Below are 20,299 nucleotides of genomic sequence, written 5' to 3'. Positions count from 1 at the left end.
GACTCTGTCTTAAAAAATAAATAATGCCAAGAAATTTCATGTGGTATGAAGAAAAATAAAATAAGGTAAACAAATAAAGAGTAACACAGGAGGGAGATTTTCTAGAAGGTGCAGTCAGGGAAGGTTTCTCAGGAGGTGGCATTTGGACAGAGCCCTGAATGAAGTGATGGAGTGAGTCACGAAGATCTCTAGAGGAACAGCTAGTTGACAAAGAGGAAAGAGAAGTAGTCATCATCATCATCATCACCATCATCATCAACTACTTTTCCACCACAAGCACAGTGCCTAGCACATAGTAGGCACTCGATCAATACTTGAATGACCAAAGGCTGAGAAACGCAAGTGCAACTCAGACCCATAAAAGAATAGTGGGGTGAGTATAAGAAGAAAATCAAGGCTGGCTTGAACGTCTGGTTCTAGGTCCTATCTCTCTCTTTCTCTTTGTCTCTCTCTCCCACTCTTTTTTTTTTTTTTTTTTCTTGAGGCAGGGTCTCACTCTGTTGCCCAGGCTGGAGTGCAGTGGTGCCATCACAGCTCACTGCAACCTTGAACTTCTCAAGCAATCTTCCTGCCTCAGCCTCCCAAGTAGCTGGAACTACAGGTGTGTGCCACCACACAGGCTAATTTCTTAATTTTTTTAGTCAGGCTCTTGTTATGTGGCCCAGGCTCTTCTTGAACTCCCGACCTCAAGCCATCCTCCCACCTCAGCCTCCCACAGTACTGGGACTACAGGTGTGAGCCACCACACCTGGCCCTGACTCTTTTTAATGAGCAGTGTGACCTTGAACAAGTCACTTACTCTCTTTGGAAACTTACTGACCACAATATAAGACTCCACAAAAGTCTTTAGTGTTAAATAGCAGAAAGTATCACATCAGCCAAGTCTGCACAGGGTCACTGGTGGCCAAAGGACAGGCAGTGCTCATGGAGTTCCCTCCCCACCCGCTGGGCAATGCTGGAAACTCCAGTTCAAAGACCCCTGGCTAAGGGCACACATTGGCATTCCATGGACCAGACTCAACACACGTGTTTTAGTGCTACTGTGGATGGCCCACATAGTATTTGTTTTTCAACTTGAATGAGTTGCCAATATTTAAAACCAGGGAGATTCCACATAAAAATCTAGATTTTTGGCTTCTCTTGAAAAATCAGCAAATCTGACAAAACTAGTTCTGTTTTCCTGCATGGGTACAATCAGTGGAAACTAAGTAATATCTGCCCCCTTTAATTTAAGTGGGGATTGGCTCACCAGTTTTCCACAGACCCTGCCTTGCCACGAGACTGAGGCTGTCATTACTTCCTTTTTTTTTTTTTTTTTTTTGAGACAGACTTATTCTTTCACCCAGGCTGGAGTGCAGTGGCATGATCTTGGTTCACTGCAACCTCCACCTCCTGGGTTCAAGCAATTCTCCTGCCTCAGTCTCCCAAGTAGCTGGGGTTACAGGCATAGGCATGCACCACCACACTCAGATAATTTTTGTATTTTTTGTTAGAGACAGGGTTTCACCATGTTGGCCAGGCTGCTCTCAAACTCGTGACCTCAGGTGATGCACCCACCTCAGCCTCTCAGAGTGCTGGGATTACAGGTGTGAGCCACCACGCCCAGCCTCTCACCACTTCTTACTGACCTCAGCTGTTGTCTCCCTTTGTATAACAAGGAAACTGTTCTTTGTTTCAAAAATGGGAAAGGAAAGATTGACAAGGAGGGCCATGTGTTTCTTGAGACACATTTTCCTGAACACAATCTGCTGCATATAAACGTTACCTTCCATCTGGAGACAAACATAGGTCAAATATATATATATATATATATATATAGCATATAATCTATATTATATATTATATAATATGTTTTATAGATTATATATTTATAAAACATATGAATATACATCTTATATATAAAATAAGTGTTACCTCCCTGTAGGCAGTTGAGTTTGCAACTCCTGATCTATAAAGCCAGCAAAAGCCAGAGGTGGAAGGCATCTAAGGGACTCCCTCATTTTCTAAGTGAGAAAGCAAGGCTCGGAGAATATAGAAGCCTCCCTGAGGTCACCCAGAAAATTAGTAGCAGAGCTGGGATGCCAGTCAGCTATGTCATAGTGAAGTAGGAGGCGGGACTCACTCCAGGGGTGGGGCTTGGGCACCAGACCAAATTGAGGACCAGCTAAAACAGGTCCTGGGTGGAAGCAGCTTTCTATAAGACACTCCCACCAGTATACCGTGTCAGTTTACCATTGCCATGGCAACACCCAGAAGTTACCATCCCTTTTCATGGCCATGACTCAACAACCTAAAAGTTAACACCCTTATCCTAGAAATTTCTGCATAAACTACCCCTTAATTTGCACATAATTAAAAGTGCATATAAATATGACTGCAGCATTGCCTTTGAGCTACTACTCTGGGCACACTGCCTATGGGGTAGCCCCACTCCACAAGGAGCAGAACCTCTGCTGCTGCTGTGCACTGCTGCTTCAATAAAAGTTGCTGTCTAACACCACTGGCTTGCCCTGGAATTCCTTCCTGGATAAAGAAGCCAAGAACCCTCCCAGACTAAGCCCCAATTTGGGGGCTCCCTGCCCTGTAAAAATAGGGCCTTCCCCATGGCCCCAGCTGAGAGACAGCCCTGGGCATTGTGAGTTCACCCCCCGGTGCCAGAACCATGGATGGGCACCTGACCAAGGGCAGCTGATCCATAGGCTGGCCAGGGATCTATGAGGCTGTGAAGTAGCCTTGTGAGAAGAAATCTGCCCAAAGAACAACAAGCTGGACCAACCCGACTCTTACATCTTACAGATGCCTCAATGGGAAACAGAGACCCACTGGGTGAAGAGAAGTGACACCTGAAGGTGAAAGAATGAACAGAGAGGCCACATGACACACAGGGGGCATGACTGGGCTGAAGTTGGGTGAGGAAGCAGAAGCCAGGAGGAAACAGATACTGTGAGGACACAGAGGCTCGGCAGAAGCAGAGACTCAAGGGAGCAGATGGATACCATGAGGAAGTGGCCGCCACCATAGGGAAGAAGCTAGGAAGGGGCAGAAAGTGTGAGGGGTGATGCCACAGGGAATAGAAAACATGAGGAAGTGGAGCTAGCAGAAGCCACGGGGATCAGACACTACAAGGGAACAAAAGTAGAGACTAAAATGAAGCAGAAACTATAAAGGTACAAAACCTAACAAGCAGCAGAAACTAGGAAAAGGTTAAGAAATTATATACAGAGGGAATGATGAGGATAGCCAGTTAGAAGACTGACTGGAAGAGAAGCAGAAATGGAGAAAAGCTGAATCCTGTTCAACTGTAGAGTATGCAGGCCCACAGCTCAGCCTCCTTAGACCCAGTTCCAGCCTCCCTGAGGTCCGGCTATGCTACAGGAACTGACTATGGGTCACACATGGTAGCTCATGCCTGTAGTCCCAACACTTCAGGAGGCAGAGATGGGAGGGTCACTTGAGGTCAGGAGTTCAGGACCAGCCTGGGTAATGTAGCAAGATCCCTGTTACTACAAAAAAAATTTTTTTTTGAGACAGGGTTTCACTCTGTCACCCAGGCTAGAGTGCAGTGGGTGCCATCACAGCTCATTGCAGCCTTGACCTGCCAGGCTCAATCAATTCATCCACCTCAGCCTTCCAAGTAGCTGGGACTACAGGTGTGCCTCACCATGCCCAGCTATTTTTTGTTTTTTTGTATTTTTTGTAGAGATGAGGTTTCTCCATGTTGCCCAGGCTAGTCTCAAACTCTTGGACCCAAGCAGTCCACCCGCCTCAGCCTCCCAAAGTGCTGGGATTATAGGTGTGAGCTACCATGCCCAGCTGCTACAATGCTTCTTGGGAGTCTGAGGTGGGAGGTTCACTGGAGCCCAAGAGTTCAAGACTGCACTGAGCTGTGATGGTGCTACTGCACCCCAGCCTGGGTGACAGTGAGACCCCACTAAAAAAAAAGAAGAAGAAAGAAAGAACTGTTTATGGAGCCTGTAAAATCCTCATCTTCCTACAGGACACATACACTATACTCCCCACACTCAAACCCTGACTCTTCCATGGCTGGGGCTATCCTGAGTGACACTATTTTTCTCAACAATAGATAATAGTTTGATTATGGTCCCTATTTCCTGACTCCGGAGGAGCTCATCCAACTGCCCCAGGTGGCAGCCTCAGGTGTTGGCGTCACCTTCTGGCAGACATCTGCTGGACACCAGAGGGAGTCGCAAGCTGGCAATCTGAAGGCCACAGTCTACGACATTTTGTTTAGAGGTACTCAGCGATTTTTAAGAAATGGAATCTGAATGCCTTCAGGCAGTTTTTTCTCAGTGCCCAACACTTCCTATACAGTTGAAACCCAGCTTGTGTTTTCCATGCATGGCCAAGGTGCAACTCCTGCTTTGGGCCAAGGGGTCATTTTTCTGCAAAGGGCAAGAAAACTAAACATTTTTTGCTTCGTGGGCCAAGAGGCAAAATTGAGGCTATTGTGTATGTACTAATATAGCTAAAGAAAATAAATTTCCATAGGTTCCTTAGGGGAAAGCAAATTTGATACGTGGACACTGAAATTCAGATTTCATGTAACTTTCACATGTCCTGAAATGTTTTTCTTTTGATTTTTTTTTCAACCAGTTAAAAATCTGAAAACTGTGCTTAGCTCACAGGCTGTTCAAAAACAGACAGCCGGCTGGATTTGGTCTGAAGACTGTAGTTGCTAACCCCTGTCCCCAGACAAGGCAACGGCTCAGACAGTGAAAGGAGAAGCAGGAAGGACCACGTGGTTAGTGCAGTGGGGGGGCTCCAGGCCCTTGATGACCACACTCCATGCCGCAGTCCTCACTGAGCCCACCAAGACCCCAGCCTTGACCACCTTACCTTTGAAGTCAAACCACCACTTGAGAGAGGGCCTTTGGGACGGGAAGAAGAACAAGATGGTGACAATAGCCACGCCGGTGACGGCATCAGAAAGAAACCTACAATGAGAAGGCCCCAAAGCATGTGACCCTGGGCATCTCAGTGGGCCGAGGTTTGGCAGATTTGTAACGGAGGATTTGTGGAAGGGAATTAGGCCTGCTGTGAAGGGGCCATTGTTGGAGGCTGGGCCACTGGATTCTGTCCTGCAATGCACTAAGCAGGGTGCAAAGCTCTTCATTCACAGCTCCCCGGGGGCATTTAGATGCTGCTTGTGCCCAAGCAAATGCTTATCCTCCCAACTCAAGGACCCTAGGAAGAGGGAGTCGACCAAAGAGGGGAGAATCTGAGGGCCGCAGAATATTGGAATCCTTGGAACCCCCATAAATCACCCTCACCGGGACTCCTGTAAGAACCCTGTCTTTGTTCAGCTTGTGCTTGAATCCCTCCTGGGATGGGCAGCTGACCACATTGAGATACAGCCCACTCACACCAGTGGAACCCAGATTGACCCAACCTCATGGCCCCTCAAAACCTAACTGTCACCTTTCAAGCATCCACAATGTGTCCTTTAGGGGAGACATTAAGCCCTCGGGGCAGGCACTTTCCATTTCAGGTGGAGAATCAGAGGGTCAAAGAACAGAAGCAACCTGTTCAAGGCCAGACCCTGAGCAAGTCATTTTGTTACACTGACATACAAATACAACCAAGATACCCTGTAAATTTTATTTTTAAAGTTTTTATTTTCAGCATTGGACACAATTCAATAAGGAATTGGTTAAATACATCAAAGTGTTCCCATTCTGTAGACTCTGGCCTTAAACTCAGATTGTTCTGGCTCCAAGTTCAACGAAGCCTAGAGCTCATTACTAACCAGAGCTCTTTCCACTCACACATTTGGAAAGGAGAGTATTCAAACAGACAAGAAGTTGGAAGAGATGGTCAGTATCATTATAATCAGAGAAATGCAGATCAAAACACTAATGGTATACCATTCATCTGCCAACAGGCAAGACTTGAAAAGGGGAGTAAAACTGGTGAAGGCATTGGGAACATACGCCCTTAGTGAAAGAATAAACCAGTTTAACCTCCTGGGGCATTTAGCAACATGTTTCCAATTTTACATGTAAATACCCTTTGATCCAGTTATCCTACTTCTAGGTATTTAACCTTGAGAAATAGTCGTACTTTTGTACACAGATTATGTGCAAGGATGTTCATTATTGATAAGAGTAAAAAAATGGGAAGATTTTTGATAGACACATTTAAAGAAATTGTGTTCCATTTATATTATGAAGTACATTGCATCTGTTTTAAAAAAGATAAAAGATAATATCAATCTCTATGTATTGACATAGAAATACAACCAAGATACCCTGTAAATTTCATTTTAAAAGCTTGTATTTGAAGCATTGAACACAATCTAATAAGGAATTGGTTAAATAAATCAAAGTGCTCCCATTCTGTAACTATGCAGTGTTTTAAAAGAATGAAGTTGTGACCTGAGTCCAAGAAAATAAAATAAAAAAAAAAAGAATGAAGTTCAAAATGGCAAGTTGTCCACGATCATATTATTATATTTTACAGTCTTTTGTTATATGTATACATATTTGTATGTGTGTATGTATGAAGATATGTGTGCATATCTGGAATGTCACACACCAAACTGCTCAGTGCGATCATCTCTGGGCAGTGGGACATAAAGTGGATAAAGAGCCACTAACTTATTCTTTTTCAATTCAGCATTGTTTGAATTTTCATGAGTATGCATAGCTTTTGAAATTCTATACAAAATTAAAAAGCAGATTACAAATAATATGTCGACGTGATCATGTTTCTGTTAAAAAATATCTTCTTTTTAATAGAGTTCTAAAAGCCAATTGGCATATGTTTCATTGAGGTGTAATTAACATGCAATAAAAAGCACCCATTTTAAGGGTATAGTTTAACAAGTCTTGACAAATGTATACAGTCTGATAACAGCGTGATCACAATGTAGAACAGTACTCAGATAGGCATTTTTTAAAAGTCAGGAAAGATGTGTATCAGAATTAGAGACTGAGATTTGGCTGATTTTCACATTTTCTGTATTGTTGAAAAGCTTATAATGCTCATTTTGCATCTGAAAAAAATAAAGCATCTACATTTTGGAAAAATTAAAAAATGGTAAGAGCAATGGCAGCTTCATGGCTTTATGAAATTATATTGTTTCTTGCTTATGACAACCTTCAGGAGATCAGAATTTATGTCATCCATTTTACCAGGGAAGAGGTTGAGGCCCAGAGGGTGAGATATCGCACTGTCCAGTATGGTAGCCACAAGCCACATGTGGACTAGTGGGCATTTGAAATGTGGCAAGACCAAACTGACATGTGCTTTAAATGTAAAATACACACCAGATTTTGATGATTTCACATAAAAAAATGCCAAATATCTCACTAATAATTTATACATAAAATATATTATTCATATTAGTTTCATCTGTTTTTCACCTTTTTAATATAGCTACCAAAAAATTTAAAATATATATGTGGCTCACATTATATCTCTCTTGGATGGGGCTAATTGAAATAATCAGATTTCACCAAATCCAGCAGATACATCTCTATTTAATCATGCTCCCACCCACACCAGAATTTGACATGGTGCCCACTCACACTTCTTAAAACACTCCCCTCTCTTGGCTTTTACTGGTCCATAGCTCTAAGTTTTCCTTCTACTTCACTCACCATCTCTCTGTTTCTCTAGTAAACTCATTTTCCTCTCCCCAGCTCCCAAGTGCTGGGGTTCCTCATGGTCTTCTATATTCTTCTTAAACACTTTCCATAGCTGAGCCCATTGATTCCCATGGATTTAACTCCCAAATTTACACAGTAACTCCCAGATCTATATATGCAACCTAAACATCTCTTCTGAGCTCTAGTCCTGCATATCCAACTGGCTATTGAGCTTGACAAGTCTAAACCAAGTCCAAAATAGAATTATGAATAAGCCATTCCCAGCCCTCTAAAAAATATTCTTCTCCAACTAACCACCATTCATGCAGGCACTCCTTTCATTCACACCCCCCAAACCAACCCAGCGCAAGTTCCACATTTAACTTTGAATGATATCTTGACTGCTATATTGCCATTGCTACCACCCTCACTCAAGCCGTCCCCCAGACCAGGGGTCAGCAAATGTCTCCTGTAAAAAACCACACAGTAAGTATTTTGGCTTTGCAGGCCACATGGTGTTTGTCTGGACTCACATTTGACATTGGAGTGTGAAAGCAGCCATAGACAATATGTAACTGAATAGGTGTGGCTGTGTGTCAATAAAACTTTATTTGCAGACACTGAAATTTGAATTTCATATAATTTTCGTGCATTACAAGACACTGTCTTTTGATTTTTCCACAGCCATTTAAAAAATGTAAAAGTCATTCAAAATCAAGTGGCGGACCAGATTTGGCCCAAAAAGACAGGGGCCATCTAGATGATGTTATAACTCCTAATTATTCTCCTCATCTATATTTTTGCCCCCACTACCCATTTCCTAATGAATATAGCTAACAGTTATTGAGTTCTTTCTATGAGCCATTTTAATCACCTGACATATATTAACTCATTTATCTTTACAACAAGCCAATGAGAAATGTACTATTATAATATCATTTTACAGATTAGAAAACTGAGGCACAAAGAGGTTGAGTAGCTTACAACCCTCCAATGGCTGCCCACTGCTCACAAAAAAAAAAAAAAAAATCAAAATGCATAACATGCCTGAAAAGACACTCTAATCTGGCCCTCCCCTACCCTTCCTCACCCACTTTCCTTCCTTCCCACCAGGCTTCGGTCCCACTGGGCTTTTCTCAGTTTCTCAAACATGCTATGTTTGTTCTGACTCAGGATTCAGTAGACATTCCCAGTGTATTTCCACTGCTTTCACCTGCAGTCTTCCTAAGCTTTGGCTCTTCCCAGAACTGTCCAAAGTCAATGTCCCTGCTCTATTATTTTATAGCATAATCCTCTCACTCTTTCCTTCATAGCACTCATTGCAGTGCAGTTATTTTGTTGTCTAACTACTTGCTTTTGTCTGTGTTCCAGCACCCAGCATGCCGCTTAGCACATAATAGGTTCTCAATCAATGTTGATTGAATGAATGAACGATTTGCTCAGTCACGCAGCTCATAAGTGGCAGAGCTAGAATTCTAACTCAGTTTAGTCTGACTCCAAATCCAGAGCTCCCAACACATGAGAAGTCATATTTTATCACCCAAACCTAAACTCTTTTGAGAGTGAAAGAGGGAGCTATTAATAATCATATGGGACAAGAGATGGAAACTTGGATGCAGGTCTCCCCAGCTACAATGCTGCCTCTCCAGCTCCAGGTGGCCCAGCCCAGAATCCTCCCTGTTGGACTCCTCCCTGTGGGTCCCCAGAGTCTCACCCAGGAGTGAAGAGGCTGGCCCAGCCAGGGATGAACTTCGGGTCCCGGAAGAAGAGGAGGATGGCAAACATGCAGAAAAGGACGAAAACAGCCTGTTCGGCAAACCTGTGGCACAGACATGCAGGCATGATGGTGACCCTGGGTTTCAGGCAGACTGCAGCAGGCACAGGCTCAGGCAGCTGCTCACTGGGAGTGACTGGGCCCGGGATCTGCCTCTGAGAAAGCTGAAGTCATCCACTCCCCAGGGAGTGCCCAGAACAAGGGGAGGGGCACCAATGGACTGTAAATGATTCCTGTCCTAGGACTTCCACGCTCCCTCAGGATCCTTCCTGAGCCTCAAGTCACCCCCTCCCCGAAACCATGCGCTTCATTATCACCAGGAGTTTCCCAGGGTCCTACAGAAAATCAAGAAAGTGAGAAACAGAGACAGAATCCAAAAAGCAGAAAGAAAAAAGAGACAGAAATGCAGTAGGCAAAGAGAAAGAGGAGCATTCATACAGAGAGAGAGAGAGAGAGAGACATAAAAACACACAGTCTGTCTACACTGAGAGGAGAAGACACAGAGAGGGGACAGACGTGGAGAGAGGGTGGATGGAGGTGGAAAGAGAGGATTTCCAAGAGTTGGAGGAGCTAGTTACTCAATGTACCCATTTCAAAGACTGGAGAGCAGGGCCCAGAGAGGGTTAGTGCCATGTCCAAAGCCACACAGGACATGAGTGGCACCGCTGGTCCCTGAACACAGGCCTACTGAACCCATTATTTTCACCATATGGAAATATGAATTAAACAAGGTCCTGGAAGCCACCTGAGATAGTGTCAGGTATTCTGTGTACCGGGAGGGAAATGGTGCCTTGGGTGGAAGATAGCAGATCCCACTGTAAGTACATTCTGAGGGGCTTTTTGGTCCTCAGGTTTCTACCCCAGCACCAGGGCAAAAGGTTGACTATGTAAACCACCTCCCATCCTCCACCTCTAGGCTCCCAGGCCATGGGTCCTGGAATTCCCCTGGAGCTCAGCCCCCATGGGCCCAAGGCCAGGCCAGGAGGAAGCTTTCCTGAGCATTTAAGACTCAGCTCTTTCCTCAACCCAAGGACCCCCATATACCTGATGGGCCCCAGGTTCTGGTATTCTTCCCGAATTACAGCTCGAGCCCTGTTTTCTGCAGTGGTTCTTATCTCAGATTTATTCTTCCTCCAGCCCCTGAAACAGAAAGTGGGAGGTTAGCAGTGTGCACTGCAGGTATAACTAACTTCTCACCTACAACCACCACCACCACCTGACCAAGTCACATCCTCTCTGTCCAGGAGGCTGCAACTACCTGATGGCTGGTCTCCCTGCAACTGTCTTCCTTTGCTACAGTTGTTCTCCCCACGTACAGCCTGGTTGATCTTTAAGAATGTGAATCTGATCATATGACTCCCAGTCTTAAAATCCATGAGTGGGTCAAACAGGCACATGAATAAACAGAGGAATCAATGGAACAAAGCAGAAAGTCTAGACACAGACTTAGTCACAAGTGAGAATTTAGTCTATGATAAAGTTGCTATCTCAGATTGGTGTGGAAAAGATGGACTATTCAGTAAATGGTATCAGAATATAGATCAATGGAACAGAATTGAGAGCCAAGAAATAAACCCATCCACCTATGGCCAATTGATTTTTGACAGGGGTACCAAGACTGAATAATGGGTGAAGGAATAGCCTTTCAACAAATGGTGCTAGGAAAACTGGATAGCCAAGTGGAAAAGAATGAATCTGGACCCCTACCTCACACCACATACAAAATTAAACCCAAAATGGATTGAAGACCTAAATGTTAGAGCTAAAGCCATAAAACTCTCAGAAGAAAAGGCAGGGGTAAATTTCCATGCCCTTGGAATAGGAAACAATTTCTTCAATATGATGTCAAAGCACAAGCCACCAAAGATAGATAAATTTGACTTCATCAAAATAGTAAAATGTTGTGTGTCCATAAATGGTGTTAGAACACTGGGTGACCATTTGGGACAAAAAAAAATGAAGTTGAATCTAAACTTCACACTGTACCATAAAGATGAACTCCAAATAGATCAGAAGTTTAAATGTAAAAAATATAATACTAGAAGAAAATGTGATTATTCTTTTATAAGTCCTGTATTAGGAAAACCTTTCTAAGCTGTAATTGAAATTTCAGAAACTATGTGAGAAAAGATTGAAAAAAAATTAAAACAATTCTTTAGAGAGAAAAGCACCATAAGCAAAGCCAAAAGACAAATCAGGAAAAAAATGTAGCTTTTATTGCAGAATAAGCACTCATCTTTCCAAAATATAAAGCGTACCAGAAACTAGTAAGAACAGGACCAACAACCCATTTGAAAAAATGTATAAAAATATGAACACACGGTTTCACAATTCACAGGAAAGAAAATACCGATGAACAAACTTTTCATATGCTTCCAAACCTATGAGAAGTTTCCTAAAGTTACTCTTCATAAAATAAACACAAGTTATTTTTCTCTTATCAGATTGGCAAAAATCCACTTTGCTGCAAGGAAGCAGACACTCTCATATATTGTGCATGGGAGAGGAAACATGTAAAATTTTTATGAAGAATGATTTGACAATATCTATTAAAATAAAAATGTGTTTATTCTCTGATCCAGAAATCCCACTTCTGGAAATGTATCTTATAAAAATGCTTGTTTCCTTTGAGCTAGAGTTGCAAGGTAAAAGAGAAAAAATAAAATAAAAATTAAAAAACAGCTGGGCATGGGTGGCTCATGCCTGTAATCCCAGCTCTTTGGGGAGCCGAGGTGGGTGGATCACTTGAGGTCAGGAGTTTGAGACCAGCCTGGCCAACAGAGTAAACCCCTATCTCTACAAAAAAAAAAGCACAAAAAATTAGCCAGGCAAGGTGGCAAGAACCTGTAGTCCCAGCTACTCTGGAGGCTGAGGTAGGAGAATGGCCTGAACCTGGGAGGTGGAGGTTGCACTCCGAGATGGTGCCACTGCACTCCAGCCTGGGTGACAGAATGAGACTTTGTCTAAATAAATAAAGTAAATAAATAAAATAAAAAACCAAAATCTGTCAGGGAGGCCTGTCACCAGAAAAAGATATCTATGTCTACTCATATTTGCTTAAGAAAACTCTGAAAGATTACACAAGAAACCAATAAAAGTGGATGCTTGTTTGGGAGGATATCGTGGGTGAAGAGGCCCATGGTTGGGAAGAGGGGTTCTCACTGCATACCTCTTAGTGTTGTTTTGATTTTTGAGAACCATATGTATGTGTTGCCTATCCAAATTAACGTAGCCATATTAAAAAGTAATTGAAGTAACCAAAATAAATAAAGGAAAACAAAATGCCAGTATTATATTTTGTCTAGACATCATTTCTGGCTCAAGTCTCTGGGTCTGAAGCTTGCTCTTTCTTTGTTGAGAGGTTGATTTGAAAATGTTAGATATTATGGTTTCTTTAGCACCCAACTGAGACTTTCTCCTTAACATAAGTAGACTGGGTGATGAGAGTTGATAAAGACATATTGCCCATAATATGATTTGGTGTTATTTAATATTTTGTCCTCATGCCTCCCCAAATTATCTTCTGTATCAGGGCCCCATAAAATGGGAAATAGTGCACTCCCCTCATCTCTGGTCAAGAGTGTTTACCTTAAAGATAATACTATTAATAATTAGTAATAATATGTGACATCAACAAAGGGTCTGGGTGTGGCAGGCAGGTCACCCCTCTCACTTAATCCTCACATCCCTGGGAGGTCAAGAAATGAGAACATGGCTAGCATGGTGGCTCACACCTATTATCCTAGAGCTTTGAGAGGCCAAGACAGTAAGGATCGCTTCAGGCCAGAAGTTTGAAACCAGCCTGGGCAATATAATGAGAACCTGTCTCTACAAAAGATTAAAAAAAAAAAAATTATCCAGGCACAGTAGTACTCGCCTGTAGTCCCAGCTACTTGGGAGTCTGAGGCCAGAGGAACACTTGAACTCGGGAGATTGAGGCTGCAATGAGCTATGATTGTGCCATTGCACCCCAGCCTGGGCGTCAGAGCAAGACCCTGTGTGTAGAACTAAATACATACATACATACATACATACACACACACATACATAAAAGAAATGAGAATATGACATGAAATAACAATCATCCTCAGTTTTCATAGGCAGATGCTGAGGTTAGAAAGGCCACTCCCTGCTTCCCCACTCTACCTGCCAAGAAGAAAATGAGAGATACCTGAAGCTCAGTCCCCCGTACAGGAAGGAGATCCAGAGCCAGCCTGCCAACAGGAACAACAGCATAAGAGGGAAGGCGAAAATGAACCAGGAGCCGAAATTCACCACGTCACACTGTGGAAAGAAACTGGAGAACAGTGGGAGATGAGAACAGGCCAAGGGCAGCCATGCCCATTTGGGGAGTGGCAGAGGAGACCAGGTGGTACTAGTAGTAGTGGGTCAAGAGGGGAATGAGAGGGTCCCATGGAAGTCTTGGGAACATTGTTTTCCACCTATTCTAATAGAAGCACTCTTTTTTCCTCTTCTTTGGAGGCTGCTGGCTTCTGACCTAATGGGACCAATGGGTGCCCTACAGTCAAAATCTCTGCCCCCTGGAGGTCAGACAGGTACGTGAGTGAGTGAAACAGGCCAGGCCGGGCCATGGTGAATTGAAGAGAGCTGTGCTCATTAAAGGGGTCAGCTGCTATTTGCTCCCCCAGGGTTGCCATGCAAGAGTGCAGGGCCAGTAAGCCCAGGTTTGGGTTTTACTTGAAATTATGTGATGTTTAAATGTTGGCAATTCATGAAAATGTTTTTAATGAATGTGGGAGTCAAGGATAACACATCTGCAGGCTGAAACCTTTGCCCTCCTTATTATACATGCTCAAAGACCCTGGGCATTTTGTCCAGGCAATGGTGATGTCGATGAGTTCTTTCTCTGCTGAACGGTGTCCAATCTCAGTTTTATTAAGACATCATCAAGCCTGAAAGGATGAAGGGCAATAACACTTAGTGCTGGTGAAGATGTGGAAAAACAGGCAGATTCTTGATGTTTGTTCATCAGAATACTCTTTTCTGGAGAGGGATTTGGTAAAATGCAGTAAGAGTCTTAAAAATGTGCATATCCTTTTATCCAGAAATTCTACTACTAGAAATAAACTTTAAAACAAAAAACCAGAAATGTGGTCAGGAATATAAGTGCTAGATTGAAAAGAGGAAAAGTAAGTTATAGAATGATGTATACAAAAGTATGTGGACACTCACGGACATTTCTAGGTAAATAAATAAGTAAATAAACCAAAACATTAACAGTTATTATATAATAAATAAGCAAACAAAAATATTAATAAACTCTATATAGTGGGATTCTAAGAGGTTTTTATTTCCTCCTTTTTCTCTACTTGTATTTTCTACAATGAATAAGTATACCACTATAATTAGACAAAATAAAAATATTGTTTTAAAAATATTAAAATATCAGCAAGTGTGTGGTCAGTTACATAATTTGTAATAGCAAAATAATAATTATCATAAAATGAAAACAATCTAAATGCTTAAGATTAAAGTATATACACCCAAAATAAGATAATACATAGTCACTAAAAATTATGTTTTCTAAAAATTTTTAATAATAAAATCAGACTATAAAACTGTATTAAGAGCATAGTGGCAAAAACGTTAAATATATACACATTTAATATATGGACATAGAAAAGTCTAGAAGAAAGTCTTAAAATATTGACAGTGGGATTGAAGGTATTTCAAACTTCTTCTTCTACATTTTCCAAATGTTCTTTAATGTGCCAATATCATTTTATAATCAGAATAAACCAATAAAATGTATTTTGGCAACACGGGCTAAAGGAACACTCAGGGCAATCACTTCTCCTGTCTCCCAGGGCTTCTCCTGTTCTCAGCTGGAGAATCAAAATCACATATTACCTAGCATTCCTTTTAAATCCCCTCTTCCTACACCAGAGGGTCTACATTTGAGCCCTTGTGTTGCATAAGATTTGCATGTAATTTAACTTGAAATCCTACATTTCGTATTTTTACTGTATATATAGTTAATATTATATATTTTATGTATTATATGTTAATATAATATATTATATACTTAAATATACATAAGATATATTTTAGAAAATATAAATATGAAATAAACGTATAAAAAACATATAATTTCCCTAATTTCATTTCAGGTTGGAACAAAGTCCTACTCATATCAGGGCAGGCAGGCAGCCTGAAAACGCTTTGACAACAACTGCTCCCCTCCAATTCTCCACATCCCCAACCTAGGCTCTGCTCTCCATCCCCAGAGCCCACATCTTCCTGTCCAGCCCTGGGGATGGGTCCCGGCAAACCCTAATACCAAATGCCTACCTTCACCCTCCGCAGAACACTAAAGGGCTGAGCCTAGATCCTCCCCACACCGAAAGCAGGATCATCTTTGCTTCTGGTTTTTCTGTCAGTGAGCTAAAACCAGAAGGCACAGCCAGCCTTCTTTAAAGGATAGAGATAAAAAGACATCTAAGGTTTGCAGTAAAACTCAGCGGGCTTAAATCAATTGGTGAAACACACCTACGACCTCTTTTTTTTTTGGTTGTTTTTCACCTCTCCCAGTTCATGGTTGACAATCACTGGTTTCCATCATCAAATCTTAAAATCAAAGCATTTTGGAATCTGAGAATGTATTGGCAATTCATCTCATCCAGGGGTTAAGGTTTTAAAATCAGCACAAGGCCAAACACGGGTGTACTAAAATCTCTTGTGAAAATACCTGTAATTACTCACTTGTGTATGTTACTGAGGGTTGCACACATAGCAAACCTCTATCCGGGAGATCAGCAGGGCCTCCCTTCATCCCCATGTGTTTTTGATTCTTTGGTTGGGCAACAGGTAAAGAAGTCAGCTAGTATTTGCGGCCATGTTGAATATCAAATACTTTTTGGTGCCCTTTGTTGGCCAAATGCTTACATTTGCATTTATGTAAATTAAATGAACCTATGCTACATCTCCACTGCAAGGAATCTTAGAAACCCTGCCTTGGAATCCTAGAACCTAAAAGTCTTAGAGACAGGATCTTGAAATACTGAAGTTTTAAAATCTTGGAAACCAGAGGTTTAAAATAATGGGAGCGGCAAGTTGTGCAGTTGGAGCATCTTTCTCTTATCCTCATGTCCTGACCGGCCACCCAGTCACTGTTGACCACTTCCAGGGGTGGGAGACTTTAGCTCCCAGCAGAGACCACTCCACTGGGGGACTCTGCTTATGGCTGGAAAGCTTCTCTTGGGCCATGACAGCCACAGACCCATGCCCCCTACTGGGTTACTCCTCTGCTGTCACCTTTCCAACGACCCCCATCTCACTTGGAGGAAAAGCTGGAGTCCTTAGACAACACTTACCACTATTACCTTATGTCTTCTCACCTTCCCGTCGCCCCAGGCTCTTAGTCTCCCTGGTATTCCTGCTGGTCCCTGAACCTCCCCAGGAACAGCTCCACCCCCAAGCCTTGTAGGAGCTACTCCCCACTGTCGCTGTCGGCAATGCCTTTCCCTCCTGTGTCCACATGGCTCATTCCCTTCTAGGTCTCTGCTCAAATGTCAGCCAATCAGAGAGAACCAGTGTCCCTGATCAACCTACATAAACTAGCACCCCACTCTCCTCACTTCTACTCTCTTTCCCTGCTGTATTTTTTTCCTAACTTATCACACAGATATGTTTTATATTCATTTGCTTTTTCACTTATTGCCTGTCTCTCCCGCCAGAATGGAAGTTCCCCAAGGGCAGGGATCTCACTGGATTTTGTGTATTGCTGTGTTCCCAGAGCCTGGCCCAGAGAAGGCCCTCAATATACATTCCATGGATGCTGAATGAAGGAGGGAAGAGGAGGGGAGGAGCAGAACCCTCCCTGCTGGTGGGGACTCTTGCTTTCTACCTCTTGAGCTGGCCAAGCAGGATGAGGTTAGGGGCTGTGCCTGTGAGTGTGGCTGTGCCCCCAATGCTGGCTGAGTAGGGGATAGAGATGAGGAAGCCCTTCCAGACGTTCCCACGATATTCATCCTCCTTCCTGGAGTCCGCCAGCAGATCCAGTGGAACCTCCGTCTCCCCAGGGTGGTCTTTGCTTTAAACAAATCCAAAGAGAAGCCATTCAGAACACATGGAGAACAGGCCACAGACTGCCCAGGGGTTGGGGAGCTGAGTGATCTTTCTAGAAGGTAATTTGGCACAGGTATCAAAAACCTGTAACAAGGTGCAACTCTACAGTTCAGATATTCCACTCTAAGAATGTATCCTGGCCGGGCACAGTGGCTCAAGCCTGTAATCCCAGCACTTTGGGAGGCCGAGAAGGGCGGATCACGAGGTCAGGAGATCGAGACCATCCTGGCTAACACGGTGAAACCTCGTCTCTACTAAAAAATACAAAAAAAAAACTAGCCGGGCGAGGTGGCGGGTGCCTGTAGTCCCAGCTACTCAGGAGTCTGAGGCAGGAGAATGGCGTAAACCCGGGAGGTGGAGCTTGCAGTGAGCTGAGATCCGGCCACTGTACTCCAGCCTGGGCGACAGATCGAGACTCCGTCTCAAAAAAAAAAAAAAAAAGTAAATAAAAAAAAAGAATGTATCCTAAAGAAATAGACAAGTGTCTCTCAGGTGTGGGTACAAGGGAACTTACCATGCCATTAAATATAATTTAAATGAAGAACAGTCTAAATGTCCATCAAAAAGGGGCTGATAATAAAGATGACTCTCTTCCTGGATGGAACACCAGTGCAGCTATTAAATGGATGCTTATTAAGATGAAAGTTATCCATTCACAAACTACGGTGAAAAGGCATGTCACAGTACCATTTAGTTTTTTATTGTATAAATACTCATGGGCGTGATGGTTCACTCCTATAACTCCAACACTTTGGGAGACCACGGCAAAGGATTGCTTGAGGACAGGGGTTTGAGACCAACCTGGGCAATATAGTGAGATCCCATCTCTATAAAAAAAAAAAATCAGCTGGGCATGGTGGCACACACCTGTAGTTCCAGCTACCTGGGAGGCTGAGGCAGAAGGGTTGATTGAGCCCAAAAGTTTGAGGCTGTAGTGAGCTATGATTGCCCCACTGCCCTCCAGCCTGGGTGACAGAGTGAGACACTGTCTCTAAAAAAAATTAATAAGTAATAAATAAAAATAAAGAAATAGCTATGTTTCATGAATATAAAAATATTTAAAGTCTAGAAATATATGCAAGTTGTTTTGATATCTTTCCCAGGAGTGGAATTACATATTTTTTCTCTGTTTTCTGGGTTGTTTTCCTTGTACAGTTAAAGAGTTTTGGGAAATAATGAAATTAAGAATTTTTAAGTATATAATTAAAAGCTCATAATGTTGGCATTGTTGAGGCCAACATTATGGCATTATTTGATGTCCACTATTCTCCATTAAGTAAAATAGGTATTTGGAAACAGACTGAAATGAAGGAAAAAAAGGGAAATAGCAGGTTACAAAACAGCATATATAGCATTATCAATTTTATTTTATTTTGTTTATTTTTATTTATCTATTATTTATTTATTTATTTGAGACAGAGCTTCACTCTTGTCACCCAGGCTAGAGTGCAATGGCGTGATCTCAGCTCACTGCTACTTCTGCCTCCGGGGTTCAAGCGATTCTCCTGCCTCAGCCTCCCAAGTAACTGAGATTCTCCAGCCACACTGGCTTCCTGGCTGCTCTTTGACCTCTCAGGAGCTTTGCATGTGCTGGTCCACATGCTGAGAATACTCTTCCCATGGATACCCCCACCACTCCCCACCTCTTGCAGAGATTTGCTCAGGCACGACTTTCTTGTGAGGACTTCCCTGACTACTCACATTCAGACTGCCCCTTCCCACTTACCAGCTCGCCTCCCCTACCCTCTTTCCTGCTTTGATCTCTCTCCTAAGCTTATCCACCACCCAAAAAACCATGGATTATATTCACTTATCCGTTTCTTGCCACTAGAATGTAAACCCATAAGGGCTGGGCTTTCTGTCTGTTCCTTGCTGTATCTCCATCCCTAAAATAGTGCCTGGCTCATCGTAAGCTCTGAATAAATATTTGCTGAATGAATGAAATAGACCAGATCAATGCCCAGCACTGTCTTGAGTAGATTGCTTGGCTCCCACTTGTGTCATCACTGTTAAATTGAGATCACAATGCCATAATAACAAGTGCTAACATCTGGACATGTAAGGTCCAGCCAACCTGCTCTATCTACATTATCTCATTATCTCACACAGCCAGTATGGAGCAGAGCCAGAGTTCCAAGTCAGGTGTTTGCGACTCCAAATCCTATGATCTTAACTACATTGCCATAATGCAAAGGATACTCTAGACTAAATGCGATTTCAACACCAATGTGAAGATGCTTTCTAAGTCATGTAGGGTGAAGGGCTGTTATTGTTTTATAAGGTATTTTTTTGTCTGTATGGACTGTTAACCCTGCCTGCATCCCTCTCCTCATTGTGTCATGCAGTTTGTGCTATCTTGCTCTTCCGGCTCTCTTCTTTCAAGAGGAAGGTACCTGTGATCCTCAATCTCACCAGATCTTTAGGGATTTAATATACTGCCCTACCCTTTTCATGTCTGCATTTTTTTTTTAAAGGAGGCTGTTGAGGTTAATGTTTAAGCCACAGAGATGAATGGTGGAAACTTAGGCATTAGGTCATTTGGAGAAAAATTCAGGGATGGGAGGAAAATGATTTGCAGCATTGAATTCTTGTTCATTGTCTCCTTGAATCAAGCACTGTCTCCTCTACGAATTTCACCAATAACTTACGCTTCTGTGCTGGCGAGAAACTGCATCTCCGTGGGCACAGTGTGTAGGCCGTTTCTCCGCACAGCAGCTAGGAGGAAAGAGCATGATGTCTTTAGCGTAATGTAGTGAATGGAACAGGAGTATCCCAAATCTTGTGAAGTTAGTCAAGAATGCTTTCTTTGCCAAGGATCCTATACTGT

At 42.7% G+C, this 20,299-nt stretch overlaps 1 protein-coding gene across 5 annotated transcripts in view; it reads right to left on the bottom strand.

Moving 5' to 3' along the window:
- Positions 1 to 20,299, bottom strand: part of SLC13A3 (solute carrier family 13 (sodium-dependent dicarboxylate transporter), member 3) — a 130,368-nt gene that overhangs the window by 20,220 nt on the left and 89,849 nt on the right. For 4 of the 5 annotated variants that reach the window (XM_011928854.1, XM_011928858.1, XM_011928855.1 and 1 more), the window contains exons 4-9: positions 20,121 to 20,187; positions 17,252 to 17,437; positions 13,556 to 13,681; positions 10,429 to 10,524; positions 9,325 to 9,429; positions 4,858 to 4,955 (exon numbers count right to left, since the gene is read on the bottom strand). In XM_011928854.1, coding sequence (XP_011784244.1) covers positions 4,858 to 4,955; positions 9,325 to 9,429; positions 10,429 to 10,524; positions 13,556 to 13,681; positions 17,252 to 17,437; positions 20,121 to 20,187 — 678 coding nt within the window. The remainder of the gene's footprint in view (positions 1 to 4,857; positions 4,956 to 9,324; positions 9,430 to 10,428; positions 10,525 to 13,555; positions 13,682 to 17,251; positions 17,438 to 20,120; positions 20,188 to 20,299) is intronic. The other variant, XM_011928857.1, reaches the window with a different exon arrangement.

Source organism: Colobus angolensis, unplaced genomic scaffold, assembly GCF_000951035.1.
Source record: "Colobus angolensis palliatus isolate OR3802 unplaced genomic scaffold, Cang.pa_1.0 Scaffold8, whole genome shotgun sequence".
NCBI classification, from domain to species: Eukaryota; Metazoa; Chordata; class Mammalia; order Primates; family Cercopithecidae; genus Colobus; species Colobus angolensis.
The sequence above is the reverse complement of the archived record's forward strand: the minus strand, read 5'-3'. Positions and strand labels throughout refer to the sequence as shown.